Here is a 15,880-nt window from a genome sequence, read left to right as displayed (position 1 = left end):
GGGAACCTTAAGCCTCTCAAGAAGAGCAACCTGAAACTGCTGCATGAAATTTAGAAAGGGAGAAAATCTTCATACTTTAATCTACTTTGCTGTAAAATTAAAGTCCCTAAGCATTTTGGTGTGTGATGCATTAACAGTTAGTTCACATATTAATGCAGTTTGTACATAAAGTGGAGTGGCCAAGAGAAATAAATAAAGAGGTTGTAAAAAAGTCTTTTAAGAACTTAATGTTGACTCAAACTGCTTCTGTTCTTTTTATTAGGCTGTCATCTTTGAAGCTTATGCACCATAAAAACTGCCAGCCTGGCCCATTTGAGAAGAGGAGATTGGGTTTTTGTGTGTTTGTGCATTCTGACATATGCCCCCAGCCTCTTCTTTTGCTAAGATAAATTTCATTGTCAACTCAGGACATCAAAGGGACAAATCCCACAGCAGATTAACTGTGGACAAAGGCAGGAAAGTAAATAATTATTTCAAATTACAAAGACATTTTTAAAATCAGGCTTAAAACTGTAGGGAAGAGGAGAGAAGAAACACCCGCATCATTCCTTCTGTTACCACAGGGAATGGGAAGAAACAGTAAAGGAACTTTAAGGAAGTTTACCCAGGGCTGGGAATCAGCCCACGGGCCCTGTGGCACCTCATCCAGAGCTCTGTGCTGGTTTATTCCCCATGTCTATCAACATTTTGATCTGACACTAAGAGGAAATCTGCTATAATTTAAAAAAAAAAAAAAAAAAGGGAAGATTTAGTGAATAAGATGCCCAGGGTTATGGGCAAGTTCTTCTCTGGCAGTGAGTCTAAAGGCTCTTGAGAGGATCTCAGCAACATATTTAACTGCTGGCAACTGCACAATGTGCACCACTTCCAAGCCCTTGGAGCAAGTTGTGTCACTTCTCATCCATAAAAGCTCTGAAATTCATCCCTCCTCTCTCAGTCTTTACTGAAATACTTCAACTTATGATTGTGTTGGTTTTATTTTCAGCAACTTTAACATATTGCCCACCCCTGCTGGGTGTGTGTCTGCATTACCTGTATTTGCCTGCAGCTTCATCTCCCCTAAGGACAGTAAGTTCACATCACATTTTACCTACTGCTCACATCATCCTACAACCTTGTTCTTCCTGCAATTCTCCTCTCATTCTGTTTTCCATGCAGCTTCTTACTTCTCATTACATATGTTGAATTTATTATCACACGTATCTAATACTTTCAGCTCCAGTCCTAACTCAAGCAAACAAAAATGCATGAGAACAGTATCTGGTCACTAAAAGAAAAAACATGTCAATTTTAATGTAGCTGCTTTTCCAAGCATAATTGACAGTAACACTTCTGATGTTTTCAGTTTCATGACTGTGAACCAAGTCATCAGTATGTAAATATTTTTCTGTATGACTCAGAGTGATTATGTTATTTATTTCTTCCATCATAATGGCTGGGTTTAGATGGAGCAAGAACAGATCCTGGCACACTCTGATACACAAGCACAAAACATACAAAGAGAATTTTGCATCTTCTTTCTTATCTATCTATTCAAAACTTCAGGGTTTGAAAATTAACTCCTGTGATTTTATTCCAGCTCTTATTGATTTCACTTGGAAATTCCATCCTGATTTTTGTCTCAGCAAGAACTGCACATTAGTTGGCCCAATGTTGGCTCTTCTCTGGAATTTTGTTGGCAATCTAAAAGTCAGAGTTGAGACACAAAACTAAAAGCACTACTACAGCAGCAACTCAGCATACAGAGCAAGACTAATTCCTTCTTTATGTTTTGGTTTTTTTCCTTAGTTCCCTTAGTCTTTCACTATTGGGGCTGCAGTTTCAGTCTGAACCTCAGCTTCAAAAGCACATCATGCTTAAAAGATGGGCTCCACTTCGGTGCAGTACCCAGGGCATTAAGTGCAAGACTTTCTTTACTAATAGAATTAAAAACTCCCTTTCCCTAGCAGTGAAGTTCTGAACACATTTGGTACTTGTCATATGTTTTTTCCTGCCTCTCCTTCCTCTGGAAAGGGCATACAGCTCATTAACTATTTCATGGACCTGCAGCTCTGTTTGACTGCACTGACTACACAGGGAACTGACCTTGATGGACCTGACCTGGAAGCACAGCTAGGAATATGGAAAGCTAAGGAAATAGGCCACATCCTTGTCTGCTTCCTATAGTTAGAGCGTTGAAATAACCCTATGTGGAGTTCCCACATCTGAATCTGTTCCAGTCAGGATATCACTAGAATCTGTCACAGGTCTGACAGAGCAAATCCCAGCATCGAAGGACCACCATGGCAGAAACATTTCCATCCTTGCCATGCCCTGTGTAATGGCCACTTACAGGGAAATGCACATGTATGAATATGGTAACAACTCTGCACCATCTATTTCCTCCCAACAAGATCATTACTCTTGTAGGTTCTGAACTGTGTCTGTCATGAACTGGAGCCAGCACTCTGAGTTTCTCTCTTGCAAGAGAAGAGAAGAAGTTTGCTATGAGGAATTCTCTCTTCTTTTTTTGCGCTATTTAGATTTCTGTTATTCTTAACAGATCTGTGTGGCCCTTTGCTCAGCAGTGAATTTCACCAGTGACAACAAACTCATAAAAGAAAACCACAGCCTTCAGCATGAAAGCTGAGTCATGAGTCTCAACAAAGTTTTGGTACACATTAAACTGCAATAGCATAAAGAATGTATATGATATTTAGACACTACAGCATGCTTATGCACTTCGATTTCTTCCCCCTGTTCCATTCTTTTTAATTAATTTAACGCCTGTATATATTTACCTTGATTTTTTTGTAATTAATATGCATTTATCTGTTGTAGACCAGTTCTCTACTGGAAATGATGATTTGCTGCTTAGGATCTGTGTTTACAATTTTTGTGATCAATCTTTTGGGGCCATCATAAACACCAGCAATCCTCAGTTGTTCTGGCAGGGTGCTTACAATTCGTTTTATATGGCAGATTGGCTCAAGAGGTGGCCACAGAACACAGGGTTATTTATTCTGAGAGACACAAGGCTTCTTGTGGAGATGATGAAACTACAATGGTTGTAAGGAATGGAAGTGATACTAATCACGTAAATAGGTAGCTGTAAGTAATACATAGGCACTGCTGTATTTCCTGGCTCCTTTCACAACAGGACACAGTATTAACTATTTTGTGTGCTAGGCTAGTGTGGGATCTTGAAGAGAACAACACAGCAATACAATAAAAACTGCAACTAAAGAATATGTATTTATGTCAAATATGTGATGCACAGCTCTGTTTTTCAACGCTTAACATTAATTCACAAAATACAAACTAATTCGAGAGAGGCATCCACTGAAAATACTTGCCAAAACACCAATAAACACAGCTACAAAGATGAAGAACTGAAATGAATTGATCAAGCAGCCACAGGTATATTCCACACATTTCCAGGGCTGAGTTATAAAATATTTTTTAAAGGAACAACCACAGTAAATCATGTGGAATTTCTCACTATGACACACAGTTGCAGATGAGCTACTTATGGGTTGAAACCAACACTTTCACCAACACAGCCTTCTCTTTGGATTAGGTATTATGACATTGGCTGACAGGGAGACGCAGCCCGAGTGTCACTGAGTGAAAATCTGGCTCCACTGAAATACCTTTTGGGTTAATCAGGAGAAGGATCTGACCAACTGTGCAAAGCCTTCTAGCACATCTGATTTATGTCATTAAAATCTCCTGCCACTTCTCAGCAGTGGGAAGTAGATTAAACTAAACTCCTTCATAGTCCCCTTCTGCCTTGCGAGAAAGTCTTGATTACTCACACCATGTCTCAGTTGTGCATCTGACCACAGGTTCACAACACCTGCAGAAGGAGGAGGTGGCACTGCCCTCCCACCACAGCGTCTGAGAGCTGTGAGGAGTTACCTTTTTGACTTCATACTTAATGGCCAGCTTCACACGGCTCAGTGACGCTCGGTGTCTCTGCGCTTCCACCGGCTCCGCATTCAAATCCCCGTTCAGAATGGCCTCCACTTCTTCTGAGTCCCGGCACAGATCCAGGACACCAACCACGAAGTCCTTGCACTGCATGGACAGCTTGCGATAGTCATTCTGGAACAGAAGGGGTACAGAAAATGGCCCGTGAAAAACGTGCTTGAGGGTCAATGGTGAGGGAAAAAGGACCCGTATAAGTTGCTAAAAATGAAGTGTTTAATTTTTACTGTGTTAAATTAGGAGCGTATCAGACATTACAGAATTCTTGTACAGCGGAATCGTTCATTCTCTGACACAAGGTGAACACCTAACAGCAGCTGTTTAACAGAGCATGGGAACATGACATAGTAGTGGGATGAAAACAACCTGGATGGGCAACAAGGGGCAGCTGAAAATATAAGAATTGCACAAACAAAGCAGGACCAGCACTATCAAAAAGTAACCTCACTCTTGTAAAAACTTTGCAGATAACTAATGAAATAATTGCCTCCCAGGCTACAAATATATTTCAGCTCTTTCTACACTGCTAAAGTGGCTAATTACTCATTACTCTGATGTATACCAAATACATTTCCCTCTTTTTCCTTTTCTACCCTCTGCTTCCCACTTATCCTTGGAACTTCTCACACCCAACAATTGGTACAGTGGGTTACCAATGTAACTGCAGGACAAATTTGGACACCAACGTTGTGTGCAAAAATACCCCAAATTTCCCGTAAGTTAACACAGGAACCAGCTTCTTGAAAGGCCAGTTCAAAGATATCAGGCTCCTGGGTCATCTCTAAGAGACCTTTCCACTGATAACACTGCTGAACTAACAGAGACACACTTCTGAAAACCTGGATCCTTTTATGTAAGAGCTCTGTCCACCTTTCCCTTCCTGCCCTTCGTTTCCATCTGTATCTCTCAGAAACCATTCTGTTTATGACTATTACTTTTATCTCCTTCATGTTTGCTCTCACTCCATCAAGCTTTCCCTTCCATTATTGCTGAAATCAACAGCTCTGCTGGTGTTACCTTCTGAAAGCACACAAAGCAACCACTTGGTTTTTTGTTATTAAAAACATCTCCTTCCTCCAAGTCAGACTCTTTTCAGAACTAGTCTTGACTCTTTCTAGCTTTCCTCAGCCTCCTTCAACCCTTCAACACTCAACACAGTTTATGTCCTATCTTTGAGGTGCTACCTTTAAACATCTCAGTTGCTCAATATACGTCAACATCAAATATTTGCAACTCTGTAATCTCCTTCCTCCTCTGACAAAACATTTGTGGCTACATTTCAGAATTTTTAGCTAACTTTGTAAAGTATGAATGTCTGAAATTTTGCTTGTACTTTTGTTTATACTTGTAAATGTCTCCCACCACCTCTGTGACATTACCTATAAACTCTTACCTCGATCTCTGCTTCAGCAGATACCTTGGTCTTCAGTTTTGTATCCATGTCCTCTCAGACAGATTTCTAGATCTGAGATTTCATATCTGAGATGTGGCCTCTGATTTCCTCACATGAGGCTATAGCTGGAGGAGGAAACTTGACTGAATCTGCCAATTTTACCTTCAGTGCCCATCTAGAAACAGCACAGCCACCATTTTCAATTACTCCACAGCTTTTCTACACTTTTTTCCCTCCTCACCAGGCCACCAAAACATTAAATTGAGCCCTCTGACTCTCCATTTTTGTGTGGTTTACTGTTCATTTACAGACACTGCCTTTTCAAAATCACTTTTTGAGGTTACAGATTTTCCCTCAGAGATGCCTGTCTTCTCAAAAATGCTTCCTTACTGCCTCTGCTCTCATAATTTTCTCATTTAATATCTTTTTTTTTTTTTTCTGAAAGCCTCACTTCTTCCTCCTTTCCTAAGTAATTTTACCTCCTTGTACTGGTAGTTTTGCTAAATTTTCAACTTAGCATCTATATAATGGGACAGAGAAACTAATGTGCTCTCAGTAGTTTCAAACTATTTTGGGAAATGATGGGAAAAGAGGCTGCATCGGGTAAGTGCAAGAATCAGCCATCAATCCCATAGGTCAGATTCAGATATGAATCAAAATGAAATAGTACTGGAGACAAATAAATACTACTAGAAGTTGTGTTATTACACAAGACTAACATCCCAGATACAGACTTGGAAACAATCAGTCCCAATCATAGACCTTAAACAGGATCCTGTTACTTCCTTTGGTCATAGAGGACAAATTAATTCAGTTGTCAGTGAACCAACAGGATGTAAGGTTACTTTAGATTTGTTTTTGGTAACCAAGAACAGGACAGAAGAGCCAATTATAAAAGTAATACTGGGATGCATGGTTAAATTCAGTGAAGGGATAAGCAAGCTTATGTATGACCAAGATTTAGGACTTTGAAAAAAGGCAAAGTCTCATTAAAAAGTTAATCAAGGGAGTGAAATATACTTGCAAGCATGGAGGTCTGAATGCAGATAAAGCTTTTAAGCGAAATGTGATTAGATCTCAGACACTACAAAAATAAAAATCTTGCAAAGGAAGACTCCAGGATGGTGGCTAGAATAGCAGCAGTCAAAAAAAACCCCAAAACAAAACAACAAAACAACAAAGAGGAACAGTCTTTCATGACAGCCTAGTCAAGAAAGAGCTTCATCACAGAGGCCAAAACTGTAAGTATAAACTGCTAGAATTCAGGTTATGGAGAATATTAAGCAAAACACAGAGGTAAGACAATGTAAAAAGAAGATGGGGATTTTATTCACTGAAAACAAAGGAGTGACTGAAGACAATCTAATAAAGCTAAAAACAATACCATGCCTTCAGTTTACTCAAGTCCTATGTTGTTGTTTCCACAACAGAATTCTTACATATCGGTGAGAGCTCGAACACTCTTCCTCAAGATCCCATTTCAAGCAAGAGTTGCTTGCACACTTCACTACAGCTAAAGGAAGTATTTACTAAAGGAGATGGCTGAGCAAAAACCATGCTAATCATCAGGCACAGCTTAACATTAATTCAACAGGAATAAGACTGATCATCAACTTTTCACTAACAATTTAAAGTAGCTGTAAATATGCTATTCAAAGTGCATAGGAGGATACACTTACTGCAGTGACTTCAGTAATAACACAGCGTAACTAAAAGAGAAACTACATTCTTTCTCCCCTGAATTTGCAGGCACTTTTAACTTTAACAAGAAAAAAAGGGAAGTATTTGTTTTACTATTATTCATATCTAACCTACAGTCAAAAGTAGTATCTTATTAAGGTTTAATAAAGTTTAGTTTAGATGGTTTTGTATTATTCAAGTGGTTTATGACATAACACAACCCAAATTTTGTCCTTTTATTAATGAACATGGGCTGTCCAGTTGCAGGGAGAGGCTTCAATTACAAGTGTTTTCTCACTCTTTTGCTAATTGTAAGGAAATAGAAGAAGAAACAGTGGATTTCTAATAGGAAATAACAAGAGTTATTTCCACGCATTGCATGTTTCCCTACTACACAGGAGTTACCCAGATTTCGTCTAATTACAGTAGAATAACAGTAAGAACATGAATAACATGTTTCTTCATTGGTAGATACACCACTTGCTTATAAAAGTTATGCTTATTGCTAGGTAAGATTAATGATATAATGGATGAGGTTTTATTCTGTCAAATTTAAGGATTAAATACAGCCTACATTACTCACAGATGCTGTTATGAGAACGGAAAACCAGTATGTGCATTCTTAAAATCCCACTCTGGCTTTGAATCTTACAGCAGGAAAACTTGTCAGATTTCCCTCTCCAGGTCTTTATTTACCTACGTATTAGCAAATCAAATTTATCCCAGTCTATTTGATTGCTTTACAGAATTAAACAGACAAACACTACCCGATTCTCAAACAACCTTCTACCTCTAGGGTGTTGTGTGAATATCAGAAATCTCAATCCGTGGTCCCAGTCATCCAAATCACCTCTGCTCACTCCTGAGAATATACAAATGAAGCCACCAGATCACCACTAACAGTTGCACAAACATCTTTGTAACATCAAAAAAATATCAGCCTACACCCCGCGTTTCCCAGGTTCGGCAGCTGACTCCAACACATACAGGGCAACCAATGATGACCGGAATTGCAAAGCTGTGTCTCACAAGCAGTTTCGGAGGACTCTGGCACACATCAACAGCTGGATCTCAGCCTGCCCAACTGTGTGTGTTCTGTTCTCACTCATAATGTCAAGCACTGCCTTGTGAATTCATCTAGAATCTTTACAAAGAACGTACTGGTCTGTGTGCAAAGAACGAAGCACATGAACAGAAAACCTTTGGCTGATTTCACACAGGATTTGTAAAGGAACCACTGCAAAGGAAATTTATACTGAGCAGTCACATGCAGTCCAACAAAATGCAGGGATCTGTGTTCTGCTACAGGAGCCACACTCCTGTAAGCAGTTCACGAGTGCTCCCAAATGCATAAGTAGTTCACACTCGTAATACTGGATTAGAAATTTATCTGGAGTATTACCTGGTAGATGGCCACTTTGAAATCACATACATGGTGAGTGTGCACATGTAACTGTATATGCAAATCAAGCACATAATTGCACTAATGATTATGGATCTGGGCCCTCTCCTTTCAAAAGCTGAGCCTAAACCTAGATTAAGCTTGAACATTCTTTGTTAGTTCAGCTGAGATAACACTATGTAAATTTACTTGGAACACTGACAGATTCCGCTTTTAGATGCACGTCCACATCTTCCGTTGGTTTAGTAGGAGCTTTCAGCAAAACTGGGAACAGGGATTTATCCTATAGAAAGCAAGAACACAACCTTTTTGATCCTTACCAGTGCAATTTCAGCTGGGAGAACTGAGCTTGATTACACAGGCCAGTATTTAGTTGAAAGCTGGTGTAAAGAGATAATCACGGGGCTTTTTAGCTACCTTGTCCTCTCTCTTCCTATGGTGACTCCAAAGGAAAGTTCCATCGGCTGTTCTGACTGCCAGAAATCCTCCCTTCCCTAGGCAGTTACAGCCCTAAAGTTCTCAGGGAGGAGGGTGAATATCAATTAACTTTAGGAACCCAGAGTAGCCGCAGTGGGTCAGGATCTGCTAAAAATAGGAGAACAGGAAAACACAAAAATTGGGAATATTTGTATTGCAAAGTATTTTGTGGTGCTACTGGACAGGAAAAGATAATTCTCCAACTCTTGTAATGGTCACTTATTTACACTAAGATACAGTTCCAGTTTTTACAATTTGGTAGCAGTCTTGGCTGAGATCAAACTGAAATTTCTGATGTCATCTGAAGTCCTGCAGGCAATCCCTGGAATTAGGAGACTAGGGGGACTAGAATTACAAGTAAAGTAAGAGAAATACTGTACTCCCTGCCCTGGCCATGAGAGAATTGAATAGAAGAATACAAGAGGATGAAAAGATCAAAAAGGAGTAAAAGTGTCAAGAAGAAATAAATGAAATAGATGAAGAAGAGTAAAAGAACAAACAGCAGGTTGAAACAAGGATTTCACAAGTGGAAGTAAGGAAGCTTGAAGATGAAAGGAGTACAGTGAAATGGTCTTTAGGGCTCCAGTTTCTTCATCTATTTTTATTAATTTTCAGTACTTTTTTTGGCTATGTGTCTTGCATCTTCCAAGAAAAATCAAGGTTCTGTGATTTCTTTGAATCCTTTCTCCTTACTTCTAAAAGAAAAATAAACCAAAACCCTAAAAATCATTAACCAAGTTTTTAACTAGCGTAATTAACCAGGTTTTCTTGAGGAACTGACTGTAATGAATGAATGTCCTAAGTCACATTCCCACATTTCTAATTTGCTTGTGCAAACCCTGGTTTGTGCATTAGAATTTCTTAGTGTAAATGATAAGCGAGAGGTGCAGACTGGACTTTGTATATGCAATGGACATTAAGATCAATTTAACAAGCATTTACCAGGAAACTTGGCCCTCAGGTGTTTTTAAACAGGTTCAACCTATGTTCTTTCTCTGTGGGAAAACCATACAGAACAGTATATTCTGTAGGAGTGCTCTGCATCCTGGAAGCAGAGCATGCACAGGAAACATTGTGGGCCTTAATATTCCACGGATACTGAGAACAAATCATGATTTAAACAGATTTGTCCATTTTTTTTGTTGTGAGACAGATGAAGTATTTTCCCCATTTTTCTTCACCCTGAAACAATTCTGCTCAGTGCTGTGCTACAGACTGAATTTCAGTGGAATACTTGAACATTTCCAGTGATGATCCTAGAGGAGAGTGCAGCAGAAGTCTGCAGGAATGCAAATGCTGGATTAGAACCCTTCTCCTCTGGGATGTGACAAAGCACACAAGTTATCAGCCAAACACATTCAGATGACACATCTATAGGAAAGAAAGCACTGAAAAGACAGTTATGGACGGGAGGGAGTCCAGGAAAACACTCAGCTCTCCTACCAGGCTTGATAGAAACAGAAGGAAAAAAAAGAGATGGGACATCAATGAGGAGAGTAATTATTTCACTGGAATGGTTTGACATTGATGACAAGCTGGAATTTCCATGCCAGCAAGGAGTCAGGAACAATTTTTACTGTAGGTGCCAAAACTGAATCATCTGATATACCTGGCAAGGTTAGTAGCAATGTAAGTGCTATCCAATAATACTGAAATCTGTTAAAACAGTGAATTTCTCAGGGTTTTAGGCATCCCAAAATAGCAGGGAATTACCATTTTAAAAACTGAAATAATTTTTTTAAGTTCTGGTTTGAAATGAGAAGCCCAATCAAAGAACTTCACCTCTTCTTCTCCAAAATTTCAAGCTACATTTTTTTCCGATGCAATTTGTATGCATGGTATTAGTACCTGTGAGATGGGAGTCTCCCATGGATTTCTATTTCCACTGTAATTTTTCTATGCAGTTCTAATCATCTACATCCTTGCCTAACAAAAACACAAAGCAGCTTGCCCTAATTTAGCTTTTGGTGGCAGGGTACCTTTTCATCCGAGGAAAAAGAAAAATCTGACATTTTTCCCTGAATAAATTCATCGAGGAAGTATTCAATTAATTTGCCGGATTATACAATACACAGCATGGTATGAGCGAGTTCCTTCAGCAAAGAAAGGAGAGGAAAGGTTTAAGCTGACTTTTACACTTCATTAATGTGTGTTATAATATATTAATCCTCCTCACCACCAAAACGTTCTTTTTAAATTATATTTTAACCCACTCAGCCATATCTGGAGCTATTCTTTCTCAGGAGTCTAAAAAGATTTCTTCCTCTTCTGTTAAATTTCACTTTATTAACTTCTCCCTGTATTTTTCCATGTTGTTGCATATTCTGAGTACTCCACAGGGTAAACACTGCTTGCTGTTGTTTGGAGAGGTTAATACATTTTTGTCTCTCTCAGACTATTTTTGAAGATATGAACAAGCAAGTGGTACCCAACACTGGCCTTGCAGAACCCCAATAAATTTGCTGTTACACGCAGAGGCAATGCTGTGAATATCACTACTCACTGAGAACAATCTGTCATTCCCCAAGCCGAGCTTTTCTCTTTACAAGCAGTCTACTGGGGTTTGATTTTTTGTGGGGTTTGGCTGCAGGGGGAGAAGGGTGGACAAGAGGAAAGGCAGCTGTTATGGTCCTTTTCAAGGTATCCAACAGAACCGAAAACTCATTAAAAAAAGCAGTGGGCAACAGTTAACTAAGCCATTAATTGTCTGATGGAGAAGCTGAAATATATCAAGAAGTCAGGGCACTGACATACGAAACCAGATACAGCTGAAAACCAGGTAAGAGGACCAACATCTGTAATAAGTTTAACAGCTGGTTTTGACCACGTGACATTCCTAAAAGGTGTGTCAAAAAAAATCTACTTTGGGTATTCTTAACAATTTGGAGATGTCGGTCAAATTAGTACAAATTAAAAAGAGGGAATAAGGTCAGTGCTGCAGTACCTCAAGAACAGCAAAATGTTTCTGCTTTTTGCACTCGTATTACTCAGCACTTGTAACTAAGAACAATCCTTGTGTGCTGCAGCAACCAGAATTGTTTTCCATCTGCTGAAAGGTTATCAGAATGCACACTTTTTCCAGTTGCCAATTTTTTCTGAACACAGCAGGTCCAAAAGCAATTTCATTCTATTAAAAATTCCTTTTAAAGGCTTATGTATCAAGAATAAAAGAGACAATAAGATGAGAGTATTTGTAATTGAAAAAGTAAAGGCACAGGGAATCATTTCAGCATCTAAGGACAACATGAAGTAGCAGCAACTTTAAAACAATAACAAAGACAGAGAACCACAAAAACACCATTACCTTGAATTCTTTTTCAATGTTGGCCAACTTGGCAAGTTCATTGCTGAGTTCTAGAGCAGTGAGCACTGGATCTTCACTGGACAGGGACAGATAAGCTGGACTGGCCAGTCCTTTGTACGCGTTTATTCTTGACCTAGAGTGACTGAAAGAATCATGTTTTTGCTTCTCTGTACAGTCATTACATTTGCAGAAATAATCATGAGGTCTTTCTATCCTTGCTCCTTTCATCAACAGCATGTGCACGACTTCGTATTTTTGGCAGTGGGCAGCTAAAATTATCGGAGTGATGTCTGGAGAAAAGCGGGTACCGTCTTCGTCATAGGAATAAAAATCATCATCCTGGAGCTCCTGCTCACAAGGGCTCAGAGTCAGTCGCTTATTTACTGAAAACCCAGGATGATTCAAAATTGCTTCCACTATCCTAATGTAACCCTTGCTGATTGCAAGCAGCAGGGCATCTCCAATCCGTGCCAAGTTCTCTTTTTTTAACAGAAGTTCTGTCACTTCCAAATGTTCGTTCCCTACAGCAAGCTGCAAGGCGTTTTGGCCCATGTAGTCGACGCAGTTGACATTCAGTGTCTTTGACTCCTCCAGCATTTTGCGCACCACAGGGATGTTCCCGTACTCGGCAGCATCCAGGAATCGCTCCTCCTCGGCCGTCAGGCTCGTGCCCCTGTTGTTGAACATGAAGGCAGGGCCCCTAATGGCCTGTCGCCTTCCCTTCTCCCTCATCATGGTCATACGCCTCAGAGATGGACTCTCTTCGATGTACCTAAGGAGAAAACAAGGAAAAGGTAACATATTTTCACTATGGTGGTAATTTGTAACTTCCAATGCTGTGGCTAAACCAACTTATTTTGTCCCTTGTCCTTTGCCCCTCTACTGACAAGCAGCATCCTGTATTGGGATCACTCTTGCTTGTCTGCAATCTAAAGGCACTCACAGGCCCAGTGCCTCGGGCCATTGCTGTTCTCTTAGCATGGTCAAGATTTATTAACATTTTTTCAATCTTTTTTAAGACACCAGTCCTCTTTAGAAATCCCTGCCAGCTCACTTAGCTCATATATAAAATGAAAACATATCTGCTATTCTACTTTCAGTAGTAATTAATTATTATCCACCACAGGCATTCAAGCTGATGCTATAAGTAAGGCAATACTTAATGCTTACCATGTTGTAGATCACATAAGAGTGAGGTGAAAGCACATTTTCTTCAGGATGTCTTGCCAAGCAACACATGGTGAAGCCTGAACTCACAGCTTCTCGTGTTACTACTAAAAATGTTAAACCTGGAAGCTTCTACTCACAAGTCACTTGGGTCAAATCATAAATTTTTGAAAAACGATAGTACATGCACATTCAGCAGACTTTCTGCAACTAAACTGCTCACATGTTCCAGACACCAGGAGTCACCCAGTATAGACTGGGATCAGCTCTCACTTCAGTGGACTCCTGCAATGCTGTGGGTTATGTTGGGCCTGTTTCTACATCTACCATTTCAGGAGCTGAGAGGGTCTGTGTATACATTCTTGTACCACAATCAAAAAAATGGGAAAGTCAGAGTTAATGAATGAAAATTTGGATAACAGGCTGCACTAGAAAGAGGAATCCTGGGTGTAGGAAAGTGAGATGATTTAAAGGAGACTGAGAACCAGGGAACCTGTGAACTCTCCACAGAAACCAGTTGCAAAAGCAGAAAGAAGAAGAAAAGAGAAGGGTAACAGGTGAAAAGAATGGGTGAGCAAGCTAATTTGGCAAACACAGAAACTGGAATTATGAACCAGTGAACGTACTAGCTAAGAGAACAGGCAGATTGGATGCTGAGCTGGATCTAGCAAGGTAAGGAAACTAGAGAGGGGTGAGAAGGTTCAGAGCAGCGAGACTGGATAGAAATTGCAAAAAAAACGGAGCTAGGATGAGAGGTGGAGGAACAGACACTGCCTAGCTGGGGAAAACAACAGCAGGAGACAACTGCCTGACAAAGTCTGAAATAACAGAATGGATGGGATCAGGCTGAAGTGTTCACAGCTGGTGGAAGAACAGAAGCATTTATGCCTGCCAGAGCAGAGGCCAAAAGCCTGAAAAGGTACTCGCGGTACCCTAACCTTCCTTCAGCATCATCTGAAAATAAACACGAACCCAATCTCCCTCTCCTTTTCTAGTCCAGCTCGATATTGAGAAAGGCTGCTATCAGTTAATCCAGTAGCTCAAAGGATAGAGATCACTTGAGATGATTTGATGGGCATGGAGACACCAAGTGCTGCTGATAAACAGTATGACTTAATGGAGGGTGTGCTTTGAATACATATAACACACTATATATATATATATATATATATATATATATATATATATATATACTACATAGAGATAAAGAGGTCTTTTAAGTTCCAAATTTGTTTCTTAGGCCCTACGTGCTTCTGGTCCTCATCTTTCGAAAAAGAACAGTTGGCTCCCATCTTACAGGAGCATTGTGAAAACTAATTTTTTTCACTTTGCTGAAAAACTCAGACACAGGAGTAAAAGGCTAGACAGAAAAACTGAAGAGGAAATTAATCTTTCTACCCTCAGTGCGTTAAAAGAGATGTGAGTCCATGTAGTGAATGCCAAGGGCAAACCAAAATATTAAACAGCCCTTTTTAAGCAAACCCTGTGAGTCTGCAAAAAGGACAGAACCAAGGCAAAAATGCCACATGCACTTCTGGGCATGGAAAGGCTCTGCATTAAAGTGGACACAGTAGCACCTGCATGGGCACCTTCAAAAGCTAAATATCCAAACTGGTGCAGGTTCAAATCCACAGACAGAGAAACAGCCTCCTAAGTGCCTGTGAGGGTTGTTTTCTGTGCGTGTGATGTTGCAACAATGAGCTTTGCTATATTACCACCGCACAAAATACAACCGCTGCCATCACCGGATGCAGCACTGTCAGCCCTAAGAGTTTTCACTGGGCATAACTAATTCCATTCAGGTTGTAAGGATATGCCTGCCCTTCCAGCTATCTGCATCAGTTGTAATAAATTCAGCAAAATGTAAAATCTTAATCACTTTATCACAGCAACAAACATCCTGAAACCCAGTTCAAGCCCTGAGCATTTCAGTTAACACAAATGGGCAGCTCAGTTGCACATCAAGTGAAGAGACTGTGATACTCATTAGCAAGGGCAGGTCTCTCCTGGGATGAAGCATTTCATCTTTTTACCTTTTTATCTGTGGCTGGCATTTCTGGAATACCTGAAATAGCCTGAGTGGCACTGCAGTATAAGGAATGCTAACTACTATTTACTTTTTGAAAGATGTGGCAAAACTGCTTTGGCAAACATGACATGATCAATTCTTCCTTTTTTCGTTTCTGCACCGCTTTCTTTAAACCTATAAAAAAGGCTGCATAACAGAGAGGATTTGTAACTCTGTTAAACACAGAATTGATTTAATGTCTTAAACCTCAGGCATATTTCCCACTTAGGAGTACTCAGAAATAAAGATTTGAGCCAAGAGTGCACATTGTGAACAGCCACAGTGAGCTGCTATCTTATTCCCCAACAAAATTGGAAGTAAAACCAGATACACTGTCTTCTCATAGTTTCTTTTTAAACAAGACCTTACTGCCTTCTATGCTGTTACACTTCCATTCTTCCTCCACATCCAAAACTACAC

At 39.9% G+C, this 15,880-nt stretch overlaps 1 protein-coding gene across 2 annotated transcripts in view; it reads right to left on the bottom strand.

Annotated features, from left to right (window-relative positions):
* Nucleotides 1-15,880, bottom strand: part of TRPC3 (transient receptor potential cation channel subfamily C member 3) — a 35,024-nt gene that overhangs the window by 12,680 nt on the left and 6,464 nt on the right. For both annotated transcript variants that reach the window (XM_048304134.1, XM_048304133.1), the window contains exons 2-3: nt 12,226-12,997; nt 3,901-4,086 (exon numbers count right to left, since the gene is read on the bottom strand). In XM_048304134.1, coding sequence (XP_048160091.1) covers nt 3,901-4,086; nt 12,226-12,966 — 927 coding nt within the window. In that variant the 5' untranslated portion in view covers nt 12,967-12,997. The remainder of the gene's footprint in view (nt 1-3,900; nt 4,087-12,225; nt 12,998-15,880) is intronic.

This window comes from Corvus hawaiiensis, chromosome 5 (genome assembly GCF_020740725.1).
Source record: "Corvus hawaiiensis isolate bCorHaw1 chromosome 5, bCorHaw1.pri.cur, whole genome shotgun sequence".
In the NCBI taxonomy this organism is placed as follows: domain Eukaryota; kingdom Metazoa; phylum Chordata; class Aves; order Passeriformes; family Corvidae; genus Corvus; species Corvus hawaiiensis.
The sequence above is the reverse complement of the archived record's forward strand: the minus strand, read 5'-3'. Positions and strand labels throughout refer to the sequence as shown.